This window comes from Carassius carassius, chromosome 10 (assembly GCF_963082965.1).
Source record: "Carassius carassius chromosome 10, fCarCar2.1, whole genome shotgun sequence".
Taxonomy (NCBI): domain Eukaryota; kingdom Metazoa; phylum Chordata; class Actinopteri; order Cypriniformes; family Cyprinidae; genus Carassius; species Carassius carassius.
Genome location: NC_081764.1, coordinates 31,960,068 through 31,981,742, shown reverse-complemented (window position 1 = coordinate 31,981,742; position 21,675 = coordinate 31,960,068). Strand labels below are relative to the sequence as shown.

The 21,675-nt window shown below is 37.3% G+C and overlaps 1 protein-coding gene across 1 annotated transcript in view; it reads left to right on the top strand.

Moving 5' to 3' along the window:
• The window catches only part of LOC132152177 (protocadherin-9-like), a 294,090-nt gene that overhangs the window by 158,632 nt on the left and 113,783 nt on the right, over window positions 1–21,675 (top strand). Inside the window, exon 4 of the mRNA XM_059560943.1 lies at window positions 16,897–17,098. Coding sequence (XP_059416926.1) covers window positions 16,897–17,098 — 202 coding nt within the window. The remainder of the gene's footprint in view (window positions 1–16,896; window positions 17,099–21,675) is intronic.

Below are 21,675 nucleotides of genomic sequence, written 5' to 3'. Positions count from 1 at the left end.
CTGACTGAATCTTGGAGTGAATCATTGCGAGCTCACTGAATCAATTTGGATTTGACTCACTCACCGAACCAGATCATTATGTTAGACTAGAAATGAGTCAAATCCGGTCCTAAAATTTCACATTTTTATGGTTCGTGAAACTTAAAACAGTCTAATTACAGGCTAATCAAATTTTGTAGTAGTAACTTTTATTGGAAAGTAGTAAGTATAATAATATGTTGTGAAAAAAGTAGGAGTGAATTAATATGGAACAAGTGTTTCTGTTCTTCAGAGACAACAGGATGATGCTGTTCCTACATCATCTATTTCTTGTTTGTTTTCTTGCCCTCCAGTGCTTGAAAATGAGTATAATTGCAATGCATAGAGCAATATGCTGAGTCTCTCTCTCAGAAACACGCAGCACAGACACATGGCAACACGCAGGCGGAGGGATGGTGTCACACACTGCGGCTTTGAGGGAAATTTGCTGGCTGCTTGGCAACCAAATAAATGGAGAAAACGGTCTGGGCAATTTTTATTTTCCAGATGATTAGGTCCAAAAGAAATTACGGCTGCGAAGATCATTGACCATAAAATTAATTATGAAGGCGGGAATCAGTTGCATTTCTTATACCACAAAACGGATATTTTTTTTTTACGTTTGTTTGTGGTTACCTGATGCTAGAGGTGAGGAGTTGTTTATGACCTGTAACCTGTATGTTATTTATTGGTGGTTCAGGAGCTCATTCATGTCAAGGAAGACACAATCTGTCACCGGAGGAAGTCTGCTTACTTCCCCAGCAATCAGCGAATGGCTGGTCAAACCGTGCAATTTGGCTCATGTCAGGGTAATAACACTCATGCACCGTTTCAGAGATAATAGTAAAGTGAGTGGGCATTTACCTTGTCCTTGAAGATAGTCACTGGTTGTCCTTGGAGACGGTGGCGGTACATTAGTAATTACGTCAGCTGAGACATCGTGTTGGATCGTGTTGCATATGTGTAATCAGAGGAAACTCTGAGATTTGGGCAGCTTTTAATTGCGGGTCTAAATTCAGTGAGTGTTTAATATGTCTTATCTAAAATAAAGTGACTTGTATGTCCTCTCATTGTTACCTGAGACTCAGGTTGTCATTGAATGCATGGGGAGTTCTACATTTGATTTGAATAGAAGGCATATGTGGAAAATGAATATTTTTGTATGCATTTATGTATCTCCTGTATTTATCTGTATTTATTTATTTACTTACTTAATTACTTACCGTGCTCTGTGGATTTGTTAATTAAATACTTTTGCTTATTTGATAAGATCCCAACAAAATCCAATTTCACTAAATATTGCAGATTTCTTCAAAATCAGCATAGGAAATGTGTGTGTGTGTGGGGGGGGGGGGGGGGGTAATAGATTGGAATTTTATACTGAAGATGATAGTAAAGATGATATTTAACCATATATATATATATATATATATATATATATATATATATATATATATATATATATATATATGACCTCTACAGCGAATGTGATGTAAAATAACTCGTTGTGGATTTCGGTCATGCCGCCCACCCACAGGGACAGATAAATGTAGGGAAAGTGGACGTGAATGAGTAACTAATGTTTGATGTAACTGTCTATCCAAATGGGATTATGTTCAATTCCTGTTATTATAGCTCCCGAAAGGTGTGCTTGCCTGCAGAAGGATAGTGGGATGCAGATTACACTTATTATACGTGCGCAGAGATGTGTCGCAGGTGCGCGAACATGTTCGTGTGTGCAGATTTGCTGGGAGCTGCGTGAACATGATCCATCCATACAAATGACTCGTTCCGTTTTACCTCCCTAGTAGGTTGGCAGATGTGCCGAACGGCCCCCTCCCCACTCTGTCTGATGCTGGAAGCAAGGAGGATACTGGGTAGACGGCCAGGAAAAGCAGCAGTTTGTCAATGCTAATCCTATACAACGCTCCATGTGACAGGTTGCAAATGTTAGACTGCCAATAGCAATGTAATAGAGCTTTCTTTCAATCTCGAGCTCGTCAGGTTGCCACGGCTGCTAGGGTTTCCCACGTCGCCATCGGCCCTGTGTGCAAGCCAGCGAATTAGGGTGGGAGACACGATCCTGTTTTTCTGTAAGCAAATAGGTTTAGCACCTGGCAACACTCACTGAACACTACATTATTTCCTCATCGCTAAGGAAGACAGGCGTTTCGGCATAAAAACACACCTCTCTGTCTGTCCTAGCCTTCTCTTGTGCAACATGTGTTTTTGTCATTCTCTCCTAAGCTCAGGCTGTCTGGGTCTGATGTGTGGTCCTGATTCGGGACGCTGACCAGAGTGAGTGCAGTGACATTTGGAGGAAGTGTCTTCCCCTGTGTCAAGATCCATTTTTCTCATGTTACCTTTCCTTTTCTTCCTGTGCATCTCACTCTCGCAACCTCTTTCCATCTGCCTGGCCTTTTCAGGTGCTGCTGTTTTGTAGGGGTGGAGTCAGTCAGGTAAGGGTGTGTTCTCATAAAGGGCCTAACCTAATTGTCCACAGCTTAACGTGGGGCGCATCACTGTTTAGCCCTTACAGCGTAATACACACTTCTACAAATAAATACTAACATTTATGCAATACAGACATTTGATTTAGCAATAATATTTTAACTTTTTCAGACAGCCTTACCAGCTCTAAGTTAAATCGATAGTGATTTATGCTTGTATAGAAACCACACATGAGTGAGATTTGAACTTATTAAAGGAAATCTGCTGCATAATGAGAGTTTATTATTAATTATCCACATATGTTATGGATTGTAATTTTATTCACATAATTGATACGTTTGAATATATAATGTGAATACAATATTTTATGTGTATTTTAGTTATATAGTTATGTAATGTTTTATATATTGTAAAGCAGTGTTTCACAGGACAGGTGGTTTATTTATATTTTTTTTTATATAAATATATATTTTTTATATCTTTGTGTGTAATTTCATTAACTAGTTTTTTATTAGCATGCATATCACTAGCATGTTGTCTGTTTATTAATACTTATAAAGCACAAATTAATGTATTTTTCTGCATGAACCAATTTATTTATTTACAGTATTTGTTTTTATTCTAATTTAAAAATATAGCTTTTATCCTATTTTATGAATTACTATTCCTCTTGCCTTAAAACAGAAAACTAAATTATTTGAATTAAATCAAATTAAATAACTAACTTATTAAATCAATAGCTTATTTGCTTATTTGTATTTATGTGAATAGAGAAAGTGAATGGGAAAATGCTTCCAGATTGCAGGTCGCTGTAGAGACACACTGCGTTCTTTCTAGCTATGCTTTTCCTCTCAAATTATCAAATCCTCTGCATTCAAGACAAGGCCAGAGAGTCAAAGCACTTGCAAATCCAGAATGTTATGTGGTCATCTGGAGCAGAGACAGAACCCTGAAACCCCTCGGCTCAGACTCTGAGGGTATCGTGTCTGAAAGTTCATAATGTGTCAAAGTGGATCTCGGTCATTCTGATGCATTCATTCTCTGGCCACCGCTCTTTGTGGGGAGCGTGTGGTGCAGCACCTCTATCAATGAGCGTTGCTTCTTCACCCCGTGTCACGGCTGCTTTCAGATGAGGGCATGTCATTCAAGGAACTCCTGACACATCCGATCTGCATCTCTTTTGCACCAGATACTGCACTTCAGTCTTCTCAGAGCGAGAAAGAGGGAACCTTGGCATGTCGAGCAGTATTTGTGTAACACGAGAGCACCCATTGTACGCTGTTTAACCTTAGAAAAAAGGTCTTTGCAATATTTCACGCTGTTATGAAATTGCCTGATGCCCCGGGTCTCTGCTTGGAAAAAAAAGAATAATAATAAATAAGAGGAAAAAGCATGGACCCTTTTCGAAGACTCTGGTGTTTCCATGGCTGAGGTGTGGAATAGGATTGATGTTTGCTGTAGTCCTCTGATGAGGCTATATTCTAGGATAGGCTGATTTCTCAACACCTGAACCTACAGTTTGTTTACATTGAATACGTCAGAGGCTGGGGAAAATTGTTTGTGAGGGTTTTGTCCTGCTGTTTGAGGGAGATCTTGCTTTTATTCACTAATAATGAACCAATCAGCTCCAAGTTAGAATTTGGCAAGATTAATAAGATTGTATGTAAAAAAATATCCATTCAAATGTTAGGGTCAGCTTGTGTGTGTTTTCTGTTTAATTCATCACTGACGAATGAAATTGATCAAAAGTGAAAGATTTTTTTTTTTTTTTTTGGAATACATTTTACAATATATTTAAATAGAAAACATTTAAAATTCTAATAATATTTCACAATATTATTGTTTCAACTGTTGACTATTACTGACAACTATTTTTGATCTAATAAATGTAACCTTGGTGAGCACCAAAAGAGAGAAACGATACATGAGTTGGCTTTAAGGTACCAGACACTTTAAATAGACTTTTTTTTTTAAGAATTAGATAACTTCTCCAAACTGACTGGAATTTTTTAATAAAAGAAAAATTGCACACTTACCTGTAAATATGTAATGTAAAATGTATATATTTATTTAATGTTATAAAAATAAAATCATTTAATTTTTTTTGCATTCTGGGTGAAAAAAGATTTTATTTAAATCTGAATTGTGTAATTTCTAGCATTTCCAAAGTTATTATCAAGTTTTAAAAAGTGTTGAGTTGTTTTAATCTTAAGAGTGTAATTTATGTGGCATTAGCAAATAAAAAATAAATAAATAAATAAACACTTCACATTTCAAAATTTCACTTTTTTTATATACATGTATTTGTTTACATTTATACAAATAAAGTTTTTTCAAATCAGAAACTTTGGCATATCGGCCGCTTACAGCTTCATTGACTGAAATAATAATGTGATTTTTTTTTTTTTTTGCATTGTGATGCGCTGCTGTTGACACCATAATATTCTAATGTGTCTCGGTGTTGCAGATTGGAGGATGCAGAAAAATTACATTTTCCTCATCCAGATCTCTAAACCTTTTCACTCTCTCTGAGGGAAAGAAGACAGATGGTGGTTCTAAAGCAGAAGGAGGGTATGCAGAAGTAAGAAGATGGCTAAGAGGAACAAATCAGTCCATCAGCAGTACAGAGTGCTGCGTCCATCTTCAGCGTAGCTACAGTCGCACGCTTGATATATTTCAACAGAGTGTATGCAGAAGCATTATGAGTAAATTCACAGGCGATAATAGCTCAAGGTAAAGAGGCACTTGCAGCAACCATAGTAATGAATAAGAGAGAAGGGGAGATAGAACAAAAGAGCCGAGCCATTGTGTGGCATGTCGACTTGCTGAGAGAAATGAGTCAAGTGGCAATGCATTGATCTACATCTCATCGCTAAAACACATTTTCAATGAACAAATAAGCATTATTTTAGCAGGTCTAGAGTTTTACTTGAATCATACTGCATGGACTTCAATCAATAATGGCTGTCTTTAGAAACTCGTGTAAACATGGTGCACAAGGCGGTTTGCAGTGAAAAGCTTTTGAGGAATATTAAATGACATGATGACTCTTCTCACATAGATCTAAACTGCACATAGAGCCACTAGCCTTGGTTTGAATCAAGTCCCACACTATATTTTTTTGGTAATCATTTTCATTTGGATGCACATCACAATATGGAATAAAAAATCTGTTGCTGCTTCCATTTCATTTCTGCAGTGTTACTGTACATTGTGTGTTATAGTGTATTGTATTGTGCATATTGTGCGTTTTTAGGAAAACTGGAATGATGCATTAACCAATCAGCATCCAGCTTCCATTTTATACATGGGTTTATGAAAAGACGTTGGACTGATGCTCTAGCAAACTTCAAACTCCTTGGTTTTCTTGGCTCCATGGCTGGAGAAAGAATCAGGTTGTTACAGTCACTCCACCCTGAGAGCGCACACACACACACACACACACACACACACACACACACACACACACACACACACACACACACACACACACACACACACACACACACACACACACACACACACACACTCTTTCTCAGTCAGTGAAGCACACAGTCTCTCTGCCTGGGTGAGGAGCTGTTAGTGTGTAGCTAATGCTTTGAGGCAGATCAGAGGAGGGTTTCAGAGCAGTCCTTTACACTGCAGTGTGGAGGACTCGCTGCCTCTCAGCGCCGGATGCTCACAGCTGGGCTCACCGCCAGAGAAGAGAAAGAGTAGAGCCAGAAGAAAGAGAAAGAGAGCTTGCTGGAGAAGGAAAGTAGAGAAATTAAGGTTCAAAAATGTGGCAAAGTACAATTGTTACAGAGGGAACGATGCTAATCACTTCCCTGTGTATCATGATATTCTGCTACAATATCACACTCGCTACAACTATTAGTGATGTTTGCCTGGCTAGCATTAATGTTGCTATCACTCTTGTTATTCTTCAGGTTTAGTGGCGTGTAGCATGTCCTGCACCATCTGTGTTACTTACGCGAATGAGACTTCGAATCTTGTGCACATTTGATGATACAAATGGGCAAAATATTCCATGTATGTATACTACCGTCCAAGTTTGGGGGTTATTTTTTATGTTTTTAGAAGTCTCTTATGTTCACCAAGGCTGCATTTCTTTGATCAAAACACAGTAAAGGCAGAAATATTTTTGCTTTTTAAAGTAAGTAATTAAAAAAAGTAATTTATTCCTGTGATGCAAAGCTGAATTTTCAGAATCATTACTTCAGTCATCAGTGTGCTATTTAAAATACCTGTTTTCGATTAGAATTTTTTAAAATAAAATGTAATTTATTCCTGTGAAGCAAAGCTGAATTTTCAGTATGGCTACTCCAGTTTTCAGTTCGACAGGAAATGTTGTGCAACACACACATATATACTGTCACTTTTGGTCAGTTTAATACATCCCTGCTGAAGAAATAATAATAATATATATATATATATATATATATATATATATATATATATATATATATATATATATTTTTTTTTTTTTTTTTTTTTATTGTTTATCTTTTATTAATATGTATTTAGTTTTGAACAGTACTGAACATTGAAGGATTGGTCTAGAGAGCAAAATGTCAATAAATTATGAGTGGGATTTGGATCAATAAGCAACCACATAACAACATGCTAAAAACACATACAGAAGAAACTATGGTTTCTGCTGCACATTTCTGTAAGGTGAATTTACATATTGCATTTAAATTGTGTTAAGAAGTACCTCCTACATTTAAATGTAAGCAACTGAGAAGCTTCAGAAACACTTAAAACTCCTCGCATGCATACCTGACCCCCAGCACCAAAAACAGTTTCCATCAGTATGAGCTTACACATCCATTCACGCTAGTGATCCGAGTGTCCAGAGATCCTCTGAGCAGCACACTCCTGATTTAACAATGGAAAAACAATGCAATCCCAGCACATGTTTTATTCACCTTTTTTCAGCATGATAGAGCATGTTTCAGGGCTTGGAGGGTCTGTTCCTGGAACATTTGGAGAAAACCCCTCTTTAAAGCTGGCTTTTCAACCTTCCCAAGTCATATATAGTATGTTTCCAGTCTGTGTTTGTGTGTTGAAAGAAGTTTCTAGCTTGTTCTGTCCTATACAAAAGGATGTTGCGTGAGCTGTAGAGGCGTATCGGTCCCCCTCATCCGTGAATATACTAAAGATGTTTTCTGTGACTGTGGACGACTGCAGATTGGCCCGGGGCTGGCATTTGAGCCACTGAGGTTCGTACAATGAGAGGGAGGTCACAGCGTTCTGTCTGTAATGGGGAGCGAGGGGATCATTACCAGAGAACACATACGCCAAGAGCCACACTACAGAGAGCCGAGCTGAACGAGGCTTTGGCGCTACACAGAAACCTTCTCTTCTGATGTGTGACGGAAACGAGGTGGAGCGAGAGGCAAAGAGCAGGATAACAGACAAAGGGGGAGGGAAAATGAACTGATTTAAGTAGATAAAACAGAAGGGATGGTGGAAATAAAGAGGGCTACAAAAGGCTAAGCATGCAGTGTCCGTCCTCATTTGCTGCAATAGTGCGTTCACACCAACAGAGGGCAGGCAGCCTTTTATTATGACTCTGGACAGACTCTACATCTCCTGTATTGGTGCTCTGTTTCACTCCATAAAAACACCTCCATAGAGCAGGATATATATCTCTCCCATACTAGAGCTTCGGCAACAATGATGCTTTCAAAAATGTGTGCGTGTTTACTGCTTAACAGTTCTTTCAAGTTATTCTAGCAGTCAGATTTAAGTGACTATATAGAAATTTGACAAATACATTTGTATAAACAGATAACTTTAAATGACAGATTTCATCTAAGGAGTTTATTTATTTATTTATTTATTTATTTTTATTTTTATTTTTTGTTGGGGGGGGGGTCTTTTAGTGTTTTGTAGTTAAATTGAAGCCAGATGCGTTTGATGAGACTGACTGTCCCTTTCACGTGCAGCAGTAAGCAGGTATTGTTGCTGTAATGTGATTGGTTCTGTCAGTTCTTACTTATTGCAAGGTTTTGTTTTAACTTTTTTTTTTTCTTACGGAAGATCACACTCTGTATGTTTGTGTTTTGAGGGATAGGAATTGTGAGTAACAATGATTCTGGTTCTGTAAAGATTGCATTAATGATTGATTTAGTACTTTTGAAGACCACTTCCCAGTTCCACAATCATTTCTCTGAACTTTGTAAAAAAAAAAAAAAAATTGGAAAAATGTTATTATTTTATTTTATTTTATTTTGCCTTCTGCAAGCTCAAGATTTTCTGCATTTATTTTGGGGCAGAATCTGTGTAATGGATTTAAACATGGTCAAATGCTGTAAAAATAGCTGATACTGGACATAAACAAATCTAGAACAAATATTTCATACATTTACAAAAACATGGGATGGAGATGATGATGAATGCCAGTCTTTCCAGTTCCAAGAAAATGTGTTTTCTGCAGAGTTCGACATCAGTCAGTAACCAAACTCTTGTTCTGTGTTGCATTGGCAGAAGAAAGTTTAAACCTTTAACAGAACTAAATGTCTTAAAGTAATTTGGTTCTGTGTAAGAACCATTCTCGATTCCTCATCACAGTTGTGAGGCGTGGGAACATGCGTGCTGCTGTTATGAATGCTTGTGTGTGTGTGTGTGTGTGTGTGTTTATTGTGTTGTTGTTCAGTTGTTGTGTAGATGTCGAGAGTTGCATTCGGTGTTTGTTTCAGCAGGTGGTGAGGCATTGCTGGGTTGGAGTATTCTCTCAAGTGTGTGAGGTTGGAAGCAGCAGTGAGACGGTAGACGTTCCCTCTCTTTCCTTGAGCAATCTGAGCAATCGCCTGCAAATGAAAAGCACACCAGTGCTGCTATGGAAATATCCACACTGAGACCAGAACCTTCATTTCCTCTCACAATTTTGCCCTTTTATTTTGAGTGTGTGCATCTATCTACACATTTGAGTCATTGTGCTGCTGAAATCATGTCTTGATGATGCACTGGAGCCACTAGAGCCAGAGTGGCCTTTACCCTAACACTATAAGAAGTGTGTTCAGCTTGAAGCAGCTCTGCACAGATCGATCGGTGTGTGACATCAAAGTACCGCGAGAGTGATTGGAAAGCATGCAGTGTTGTCTGCTCTCTTAAAACTCTCACAGTACTATGATGTCACACACTGATCTGTCTGTGCAGCGTCGCTTGAAGTCGAACACAACTGATAACTAGAGCGCATTAACATCAGGGGTTCGCCGCTCAATTAAGATTTACTGTCATCACCGTTAGTTACTACAACCTACAGTTAGCTAGCTATGCCTTTGTCATCCATTCAGGTTGTAGGTGTATTTGACCGTTGGGAGAGATGGCAGCTTTCCCTTGAGTAGGCGTGGTTTCAGTGTCTATAGCGGAACTTTTTTTTAGCAGAAGCTTTAAGATAATATACACGTTTTACATCCATGCAACCTTTTTATGACATTAAAGGTTCTATTTATGGAAAACAGACTTTTAAGTTCTTAAAAAAAAAAAAAAAGCCCCTTAATTAACTATTCACTGAAACGGTGCTTCTATGACATTGCTGTTGAAAAGACCCTATATTTAGAGCTAAAATTCTAAAGTCAAATCACTATTTCATATATAATGTTCATACAGGGTTTATTTTGTGCTCATGATATATGTCGACTGTATATTACGCATGAGATATGTTGTGTGGATGGACAAATTATTCCTGGAAATTTTGCGCCTGGTTAGGACCTGCTGCAAGGCTGGTTTCAGGTGCGAAAGAGAGTGCTGTTTTCCAACAGCACGTTTGCTCATGGTGGAAATGGAGGGGGTTGTTAGCATCTCCACCTTAAGAGATGAAAGAAGCGAGAGGTTTGCTTGCCAATGAATCGTCCCATGAGATCCAGACAGAAACAGCAGTCTATTATTTCTCAGACATGTGGCATCAGGCTGCAAAAATCTCCTTATTCATATGGAAGAAAGAGAAAGCTGACCCTAGATGTGATTTTTTTTGATGTGGAGTTAAAATCATCATGTTTAGAACAGTTACAGGATTGAATGAACTCTAGCCAGATTTTTTGTGCCTCGGAGAGAATTAGGGAAGATGTTCTGAGGTTTTGTGATATTCGCTGGAAAAGTTTCAGCAAACTCTGTTACTAGTCTTTACACAGAGACCTGATCTGCCGCTAAACCATGATAACAGTTCTCAGACGGCGATGACTTTTGCCGAGCAGGAGGCTAGGTTAAACCCAGACTTAACACAAATCCATTAAGCACTACTCTGTTGGATGTGAAGCACTCATAAGCAAGCCCTGAAATTCCTCCTTAGAATGACTGACATAAGCTTGAAACGTAGGATATGTAATTCATTAAAGATCTGCATGTTTGCAGATTTGTTTATGCATGTCGTAATTGCCTATTTACTCGCTGCCAAAGATGTCTCCATTTTTTGAAAAGCGCTTTAGAGGCATCCACTTTCTTTTATTTTCTTTCTTCCCTCCTGTGCCCAGAGTGAGGGAATCGGGTGGTGCAATCAAGTCGCGTGTCTTTGAGTAGAAAACTTCTGTGACATTGATTCTGTGTACTTTGATGAGGGCAAACATCTTAGCTGAAAGCATCTATGTTTGCTTAGCAGCAGTGCCGTCGCCAGCACGTTTGGCCTGTTATAATATAAAAACACGCCACTAATATAGGCTGACAAGCATGATAAGCCATGATTGCGTGTAAATTGGCAGTGGCCAAGGTTTAAGCTGGTGTTATTCTAATACAGCAGTGAGTGACTGCTGGGAAAACGCACAAACACACACACACAAACACACGCCCACATTGACTTTCACATGGTGTGAGGCGCATGCACATGGGGTCCTGTATTAACTTTTGGAGAATTGGGAAAATTTAGCATAAATATTTCTTACTGGCCATAAAGCTGTATTTTGGATTTAATGTATTTTTGTACCATTGAAAACAGGATTATTTATCCATTTTCTGTGCATATTTATGATAAACAGAGCAGGTCAATATGTCCCTCGAGATGAGCCAGAGTCTGTCAAATTCCCACAAAAACTAAATTGTGATTTTTATTCCTCATATTTATGATTAGGTGGCTTAATTTGAGGGATATATACATAGATAAACCTCTTTTGTATCCCCAGTAAACATATTCTTAAAATTAGAAAACCTTATTCAAGAAACAAAATTGCATGTATGTTTAGTTTTATGTTTTATTCAAATAGTATGCCAATTTGATAAAATACATTAAAAAAAGTATTGCATAAAGTTTAAGTCATAATGTTTTTTCTTTCTTTCTTTCTTTCTTTCTTTCTTTCTTTCTTTCTTTTTCTTTCTTTCTTTCTTTCTTTGCAATTTATAACTTTTACAATTTAAGTTACCAGCCAATTAAAAAGTCATTTTGTTTAATTCGCCCACTGATTTTGACTTTTTACATTTGTCACTTAATTTTATGTGCAGCAAGCACATTTACATAAACACACACATGCATTCATATATATTCAAACATTATGAAGACATAAGCAGCCATGATTCATTATCACTGCATATAAATGTACATTTATTAAGTCCTACGCCTGCTTTACAGCCATTTCTAATAGAACTGAAGTGTGATCACATACCTGTGTGTTCATTTCATAGCAGTTTGCATTTCACGCTGGGACATCTCCCAGGTTAGAGGTATAGTATTTCCCTCTGCAAGCTGATCTACACACAATATTGCTCTGATGATGTTGTATTGTATATTAAAGATTAATATTGTGTGTGTTTTTGCCCTGTGGTACTCCCATAGAACACACTCATGGCTGTGATGTTAATGAGCTGATTTTTACAGTCTGAGATCTATCACTTAAATATGATATAAACATATCTATTGCAGAGGAGGACAAATGAAAAGAAATACGTTTATTTAACAAAATTTGATGAATAACTGTATCAAAGGCTTTTCGAACATCTATGTATATAACTCCAGTAACCTGACCCTTATTTAAAGATGCACATATCTGTTCAGTAAAAAGCATCAAAGCCGACATGGTTGACCGCAAGGGTCGAAAGCCATGCTGCCAATCACTGAGCAGGTTATTGTCTTCAAGGTAACTGGTTAGTTGATTATATAATGTTTTTTTTTAAGTAGCTTAGAAACAGTTGGGAGAATTGCAATTGGGCGGTAATTGGAGACATTGGTTGGATCATAAGACTTTAAAATCGGGGTGATCTGGGCCGTTTTCCACATGGCAGGAAATACTGATTGCCTAATAAACAGATTAATTAAATGATGAAAAAAAGGTATAAGAGTACTGGCATGAGTTTCAAGAAGAATCATGTTTAAATTATTTACATCACAAGCATGCGAAGCGTTAGAACTCTAGTCAGGACATCAAAATATATGGCACATTAAACAAGGTAACTAGTATGATATTGTTTATCTTATGAATGGGCTAATACGCACACAATGTAGATACGTGCATGTTCAGACAGTATTAAAGACATCTCTGTGTTAAAAGTGCAATTTAACACTTCAAACTGGCTTTATTTCACACTCACTTTTACACTCATTTTATTATTTTCACTGCATATCTTGCTACTTCAACAACTTAAAATCACGAGTAAATAATGAGAATTCAACTGTCTGAAATTAAACTTTTTTTCCACATTAATTATTATTAACAAATAATCCTCATACTTTCTTGCATGACCAGTTTGTGATGCGAGTGGTCAAAAGGTGAAAAGGTCAGTGAGATTGTTCTGAGGCCAGAGAACTGAGAAGGGAGCCGTTGTGGTTTGTCCAGCTTAAGTGGTCCGTAGCCCATGCTGTCATGCTGAATGTACCATTCGCCTCTTTTTTTACCTCTAATTGAATGTCACTTACTTTCTGAAATGCTCCAAATTATATAATGAGGTCATTTGCATAGCGCTGAAATTGACTGACCTTTGCTTTTGCCAATAATTACAGCAGAGTTGTCTTAGACAGTCGACAGAGATTGTGAAAAAAAAATAAAAAAAGACCACTAACTGCACAGATAGGTTAGCAGAGAGTTCGTTGCTGGACTTTGCGAAATGTCATTAGAATTTCTTGCTGTATGCTCAAAATGGGGGACAGAGGGACAGAGATCAGCAATGCAGAAATATTGTGTTGAAAAGCAATGGGAACTGTTCTTGGTTAAAAATACATGTGTGATTATTTCTCAGTAATTGCATTGGAGAGGTTGTTTGCATACAAGCATGACGTGTCATGCATACATTATTGTGAATGCAAGCAATGGAAAGCCCACAAATGCTGGATGGTACAAGCACGCTGCATCATCAAGACCTTTTGATTGTGATGTCGGAACTTTCACATGGTTTTGAGCCCCTGTGCCCAGTGTGAGCACATGGTATATTAAATGTTTTTTTTTAGATTTTCCTAGTTTTACCAGGGATGAACTGCTGAATATACAGCAGAACACACCACACAATCGTCTACCGTTTTCTCATTATTCTGGTATTTTGCTGAACTTAGCAGTGGCATTGTTCAAGCATTTTAAGATACACAAGTGTGGGAAGTGAGCCGGCGCACTCGAAAAGCTACGACAGCACGGCTTTAGAACCAAGCTGCCTAGCATCAATATGACAAATCTCCGCTCTCTACCAAACAAAATGGACAAATTTAGTTTGCTCTCACAAATAAATAAAGACTTTTCACAGAAACCTGGCTGAATGAAGCCTTTCTGGACAGCGCGCTACATCTGCCGGGCTTCCAGCTGTTCAAAGCGGATTGTGACACAGAATCAACAGGGAAATCGCGTGGAGGTGGGACATGCCTCTATGTCAATGAAAGGTGCTGTACAGATGTAACGACATTGAAGAAGATGTCCTGTCCTGATCTAAAAGTGCTTTTCATCATCTGTAAGCTGTTCTACTCGCCACGGGACTTACATTCCTACAACATCTCGTAAGTGCTACAACAGCTGGCTGATCAGATCGCAGACAAAGAGCAACAACACACAAACTCTGTTATAATCATTCTTGGCATTCTTGGACTCTCACATGAACAGCCAAAATACAGCACGTTACATGTCCTACCAGAGATTGTAATATAATGTTCAACTGTTACACCACAATAAAGGATGCATATCAAAGAGTTTTGGGTCTCTGTGATCACTGTTTGGTTCCTCTAATACTGATCTACAGGCAGAAACTAAAAATCTGCTTAACCTGCAATAAGGACTGTTAAAGCAGAGCGGGATTTACCTGCTTTGACTGGACTGATTGGAGTGTTTTTGAAGCTGCTGCCACCAATCAGGACTAGCTCAAAGATTCTGTAACATCATTAAATACATCAGTTTCTGTGAGGATATGTGCATCATGACCCCCACAAAAATCAGACCCAGCTAATACAGTATAACCCCCCCCCCCTCCCCAATATCATCACATCATTCAGATTAAAATAAATATGAAATATTTCGAATGAATACTTTTGTTCGTTTTCTTTATTAATTTCATTTGCCAGCAAGAAAGATTGTATCATATTTTAAATAATCTGTAATGTACCCCCCGCCCCTTGCACCGACTACTTGGTATTACCCAACCAGCTTTCTCTACCAAGTTTGTTCACTATTTTGCGCAGTCGCTGGGATGAATGGGTGGAGAAAGCGGACAGAAAGATGAAAAGGACACTGAAAGGCAGCCAGGCGACGATTTTTCATTGTTGGTCGACACCAGACAAAAAAAAAAAAGAAAGAAAAATCCTGACCAAACGGAGGTACCCCTATTGCTAAGTTAGCTGTTAAGTTAGCTCAGCGTTTCTCAAGGTGTAGGGAATACAGACATGACAAGTGGGGCGCAACAAACAGGTTTTGTGCCCATCTTTTTAACTCCTTTATTTATTGAAACAAAACATAGACACGTTTAAATGTAAGCCTTACTTAACCTTTTCACACGTAAGTTTAAAAGTTTTTCAAGGTGACCGTTATTGATCGTAGTATCACTGTATGGTGATCATTCATTGCTTGTCACACCGCAGCCACAATAGCGCTGAATGACTGATGATCTGCTTTTATTTCCTTTTTTTATTCAAAATTTCACACAAATTTGTTAGCTATAGCAGGATATATCTGATATTCCAATTGTCAAATATGTGCAAGTGGATGTGTTTTGCTATTCAAACACCTTTTTATAATGATCGCGTTAGTTGAGCTGTATGCGCAATGTATTTTAGGAATCTATCTTATTAAAATACCAAAAAAAAAAATATGTACATTATTAGGAATTTACTAACTACGGCACAATTTGAGATTATTATTATTTTTATTTAATTATTATTCTTTTTTTTTTGTTCTTTTTTGCATGGAGTTTGCAAAGTGACAAAATGAATCAAAGCACAACTAACGTTAACGTTAGTCCACACTTATATTTTCTCAGTTTCTGAATTTGATGTTATCAGAGGCTAAATGCAAACACAATTTTTTTAATCTACTTTTTCAGTCTTATTTCATGCAAAGTGATAATATAATTGCACTTTAATTTTTTCTATTTCTATCAAGAAAATTATTCAGTAAATAAATAAATTAATAAATATGCCGTGAGTTTAACCCCCCTAATGGTAGACCCAAAGTTACGCCCTTGTGTGCATCCCTACCAGGACTCATTTAACTTACAACAACGGCAAATCGTGGTTCGCTGTAAAACTCAGACAGCTCCATCAGGCAAAAGAAGATGCCTACAGGAATGGGGACAGAGTCTTGTATAAACAGGCCAAAAACACACTGTAAAAGGAGATCAGAATGGCTAAGAAGAACTGCTCCAAAAAGCTGAGAAACCAGTTTTCTGCCAATGATCCTGCAACAGTTTGGAATGGACTGAAAGACATCACCAACTACAAGAACCCAGCACTGTACATAATCAACAACTAGCCAAGGATTTGAACTAGTTTTATTGTACCCTCTCTCACACCCCAACCCATTCTGATCTTCACTCCATGGATCCATTAACACCCCCAGCAGCACCCCCCGCCACACACACACACATACTGCACTTCAGGTTTGTGAAAAAGTTATGTGTCATCTGTCTATCTGTCTGTCTGTCTGTCCACAGTATATATCACTTCTCATCATCTCACCTTACATGCTGGCATGTCATAACATCTTGAGCGCTTATTAACACATCATATCATTAATGTGTTCTGCAGTATCCACTGTGCACATTATGTCACATGTTCTTTAGTGGCAAGAGCTTTGTAAACGTGAAACGTGACTTGTGTTTGCTGTGCAGAGGGACAATTTAGACCAAATAAAATTCAAAACATGCTATTTGCTCAGTAAACTAATTTCTAAAAAAGTATATAAGTCAGTACTAATTACAATACCACTTCAGTCTCAATCCACAATACTGACTGACAGTTGCAGTTTGACTGGGTAACAAGGAGACAAGCGTTAACTTGTGGCTCTGTCTCTCTGCTCTCTGGTTTTATAGTCGCAGCGACGCGTCACGTTTCACCTGCCGGATGGGTCTCAGGAAAGCTGCAGTGACAGTGGGCTGGGGGACCATGAGCCCGTGGGCAGTGGGCCGCTCCTCTCACACCCTCTCCCTCTGGTGCAGGCACAGGATGAGTTCTACGAGCAGGCCTCTCCAGACAAGAGGACCGAAGCGGACGGCAACTCAGACCCCAACTCCGGTGAGTCTGCTCATGTTTGCAGGGCAAATCTAGTTACACCCCTTCTCTCTTTGTCTCCGCTCTTCTCTGAACCTAACGGGAGGAGGAGCTCAGCCAGAGAGCAAGATGAATATCACAGATGATAGTTTTCATTACGTGCCTTCCCACTCAATGCGCATAACAGTTTACAATGTAAATACAGTGTTCTCACGATACAGAGAATATACTTTGCACAAGTGAATGCAGTTGTAATAAATAAGAGATGGGTAGAGGCAAAACTGCATAATAAACTGCAGTATATTAAGTGATTCAGAAGATGTGTGTAATGCTTGAAATAAGCCCGGTTAGCAATTTTTCTTTTACTGTTGTTTTTGCTTTACACCTCATAAAAACCAGCCACTGTGTGACGTTTCCAGCAACAAGTGTTAGCAAGGTTTTTTATTTATTTTTATTTTTTCACACTGAACTCTTGCTGCTGTGCATAATAACAGAAGACCTGTTATTCAGAATATATCAGGCAATTACTCTATATTTATTTCTGTCAGTGAGATTCACTTTATGTATTGAATAGAAAGCAAGCAACTGACAAAATGTCTTGCAACTTCTTTTGTCTGGTTAGGACTGTCTCTAGTTAGTACAATTCTACCAGTAATAGCAGCTGCTTTATAGATGGTACACTATAAAAATGTAATTGATTTATTCATTTTAGTGTATAAATGGGTGAATCTGGATGACCAGGTCATATGTCACCCCAAAATGAAAAGGCAAATATGCTAAATAATTTGCTTAAAGAAAATGAAGCTTATTTTAGGAACATTTATACATTTATTTTTTTCTGTCAATTACATGAAATTCTCACATTCTAATACTGTACAATATTTATTGAATACTCAAATAAAAAAGTTTACAAATAAATGAATACAAATATATAAAATACTTTACAATTGAAATATTTGTTTACACATTAGAATAATTAGAATTATTTTTATTTTTGTATTACTATTATTATTATTATTATTAATAATAATATTATTATTATTATTATTATTATTATTATTATTATTATTATTATTATTATTATATTATTATTATTATTATTATTATTATTATTATTATTATTATTTTACTGATGTGAGTAGGATTAACAATAAATTAATGAAGGAAAATGTGTTTTTCTTGTTTCTTTCTTGTAATTTTGAGGTATAATATGGCCTGGATCTGGTATTGACAGATTTTGTGAGATTCACCCAAATGCCCTAAAAAAATCTTTAAACCAGCTCAATGAAAAACAATTACAGAAAACAAATAAATAAAATAAAACAGGAGTATGTGCAAAAAAAGATTTGAAGGGGAAATTATCTTTGTAGTGTTGCACATTTGAGCATTAGAAACCAGCAGAACCTTCATTCTCACCTAGAGTAAAATTAGGAAAGGTCAGTCAAAAGAAGACATTTGATTTATATGTCATTGTCCTTAATATGTCACCACAGGGTTTGAAGTCACTTTATGCGTGAAACGAGCCATGATAGAATTATGTGTATTTATACGCTAATGGTCAGTCACGTCTCTCTGGACTGAGAGAGTAGCTCTATCTGGCTCAACACATACTTGATTTATTTAGCGTTGATTTCACTGTTGGGATCTAATGCGACAAATATGTTCAGTTTTTATATTTCCAGCAATAGCACTCCATGACTTACTTTTCCCATTGCAGAGAGCCTTAGATCCGCTCAAGCACCTGTGCCTCCCAAGGTCAGAGATAGATAACGTGCACATTTGCACTTAATGATTCATATGAACATTAACTAGTTGTTCGCCATTTTTTTTCCAGCAGAATATTTTCAAATGTTTTCACACAAACTTTATTGGTCCCTTAAGAATCATTATAAATGTCACACATGTATCTGTGAGACTCTACCTCTTTTCTTGCTATTAATGTGATACTGAAGGTGTGATCTAGTGCAGAGTGGCACGACTCAATTGTCTCCTTTTAATTTGATGAGGGTGGAGGGGGCTCAGAAACAATCATTTGAATAAGGTAGGTGATAATTGCTCCTTTTAATAGAATTGATGCTGGTGTACACACCGATTATCTACAAGCTCTTAAGCCTGGTAATTAATAAGCACACAAATGGCCATGGTGCCATGGAGACCGGCGCATAATCAAATACTGGACACACGCAGGGGCTATATTGGGAGCATCACCAGGCTCAGATGGCAACATCAATTCGAGGTCAGTAAGAGATGAGATGAACAAATCAAATTGAGCTTCTTCAGTATGGATTGGTGTACACTGATAAAGTGAAGGAGATGTTCATACACACACCGGTTTCATTAATTAAGCATATCACAATGTTCATAATAAACTCCTGCTGCACAGACTGTGAGAGTACAGCACTGCAACAGAAAAGTTGACTTCACTCAACTTATGAACTGAACACTCTTGTGCAAGAGATGCAAGTGTATATATACCCATCAATGTATAAATATAAAATTAAGTGCTTATTCACTACCTTTCAAAAGTTTGGGGTTGGTAAGATTTTTTTTAAATGGTTTTTGAAAAAAAAAAAAACTACTTTTATTAAGAGGTGCATTCAGTTGTTCAAAGTTACAGCAAAACAATTTAGTTAATTCTATTCATCAAATAATCGTAATGAATAATTTTTGCAAATATATTAAGCGGCACAATTACTTTCAACACTGAGAATAATAGAAAATCTTTCTTGAGTATCAAATCAACGTATTAGTATTTTGCACAGATAATTGCAGCATTGATGAGCATAAGAGACATCTTTCATAAACATTGGAAAATCTTACAGACCTGAAAATATGGTATTGAATGTTAGAAATCAGAAGGTCAGGTATACTGTTTAGTCATTATAGAAGAAAATATGTCCAAGGAATGCTGCGATGAACCAAGTATCCCTGTTATAATATCCAAGGCCATGTTCAAGGTCACAGATTATTATTAACTTTATTTAAACAGGAAAAAAGACCCTGGCTCTCCTGGCCAAGAAAGACAGCCAGGTTTGCATATACAAAAAATAAACATAGTTATAACATACAATATAGAAACCAACATATAAGCAATTGAAAACAATTACACACCATTAACTCTTAAAAGAACTATAAGACACTTCACTGTCTCCTTTTGGAGAAGATTCCAATCTGAAGTGGTGGCGTATTTAAAGGATTTTTTGAAAACTTGAGCTTTACATCTATCTAAATCCAGAATGTCATACAAAACTCTTTCTAAATCGCAGTTAACAAAAGGAGTGAAAACAGACGCCTCTGTGGGTCGCCTGGGCTCAGATGCCACACAACGGTGGTTTCTTGTATGCTGAGCCATTGTGTGCCATGTACGAATCTCTCTATGGCTGCATGCTCGGCGAGTTCAGGAAGCAGTCTTCTGTAAAAACTGGCTGTGAGGATTAATTTGTCAACTTCTGATGATCTGAACCAACCACAGGGGAACAGGGTTTTGAGGTTGTTGTGCAGATTGAATAAATCTCCGAAGTTGCGAGTGTTTATCTTTAATTTCCTTTCTTTAGTGTTTACCCCTGCTCCAGCATTAATGTTTTTTATTTTTTTTTTATTTTTTTTTTTACCTTATGCAAAAAAACACAACAAAGAAAAAAGATAAGCTTCGGATGTTGAATGCTGTTGACAGGACTGTCAACATCAATTCCTGGCAACAACTTAAGAACACATGCAAACATGAATCTGAGTGGGCTCCATTTGGACTCGGCGGGAGATCCCGACATCCCGTTCTGTGTGTGTAGGCTTCAGAAACCTGATTTCCTTCACTACAAAAAAAATAAAAAAATAAAAAAAAATAACATTTGAACAAAAGCAACCCTCTGGGATGATAATTATAGGATACTGGTAAGCTCAACAATTCAAGGGTTTAAAAAAAAAAATTAAGCATTTGTAAGAAAGCGATTGGAAGCTAATGTACAAGCCGCAGCGGTTGTGTTTCTAAGCCAAGTATATGCCTTATACTTCTTATGGCATTCAGAAGCACATTTATTCTACCTTCTACCAGTGCAGTTGTTGTTAATTGCGAGCACATATGCATTAGTATCTAATTAGCAATTATGCAGATTGACTAATTATTTTTATGCTTTCAATCAAAAGGTATTAAGCTAGCGGGTGCTAATTGTAGGTCAGCAGTGCGTGCGCCGCTACTTTATTCTGACATTTCAAAAATAATGTGTTTATCAAGAAGCAAGTGTGCACTGAAGATTTTTGATACAACTTAATGTTTAATTTAAAAGCTAGAAAGGCTAATTTTAATCTTAAGGGCATGATTTGCAAAAGTGTTTTAAATGCTTTCAGAAACGTCCTTTGGAATAATAACCCGCATTCATTCTCAGTTTGTTGTGCTGCAAATGTACACTTTAATTTGTAATCTAATAACTCTGGGTTATAATTGGTGGTTGAGATGGTGGTGACTGTTTAAATATGCCAGGCGCACATACAATAACCCATAGTTGTTTATTTATTGATGCATGATTCAATGCCTTGGGTTTATAGTTCAGTTAAGATCATTAAAGATTAAATCGCCAGAAGCGGTATTCTCTTTGAGGGGGATCCTG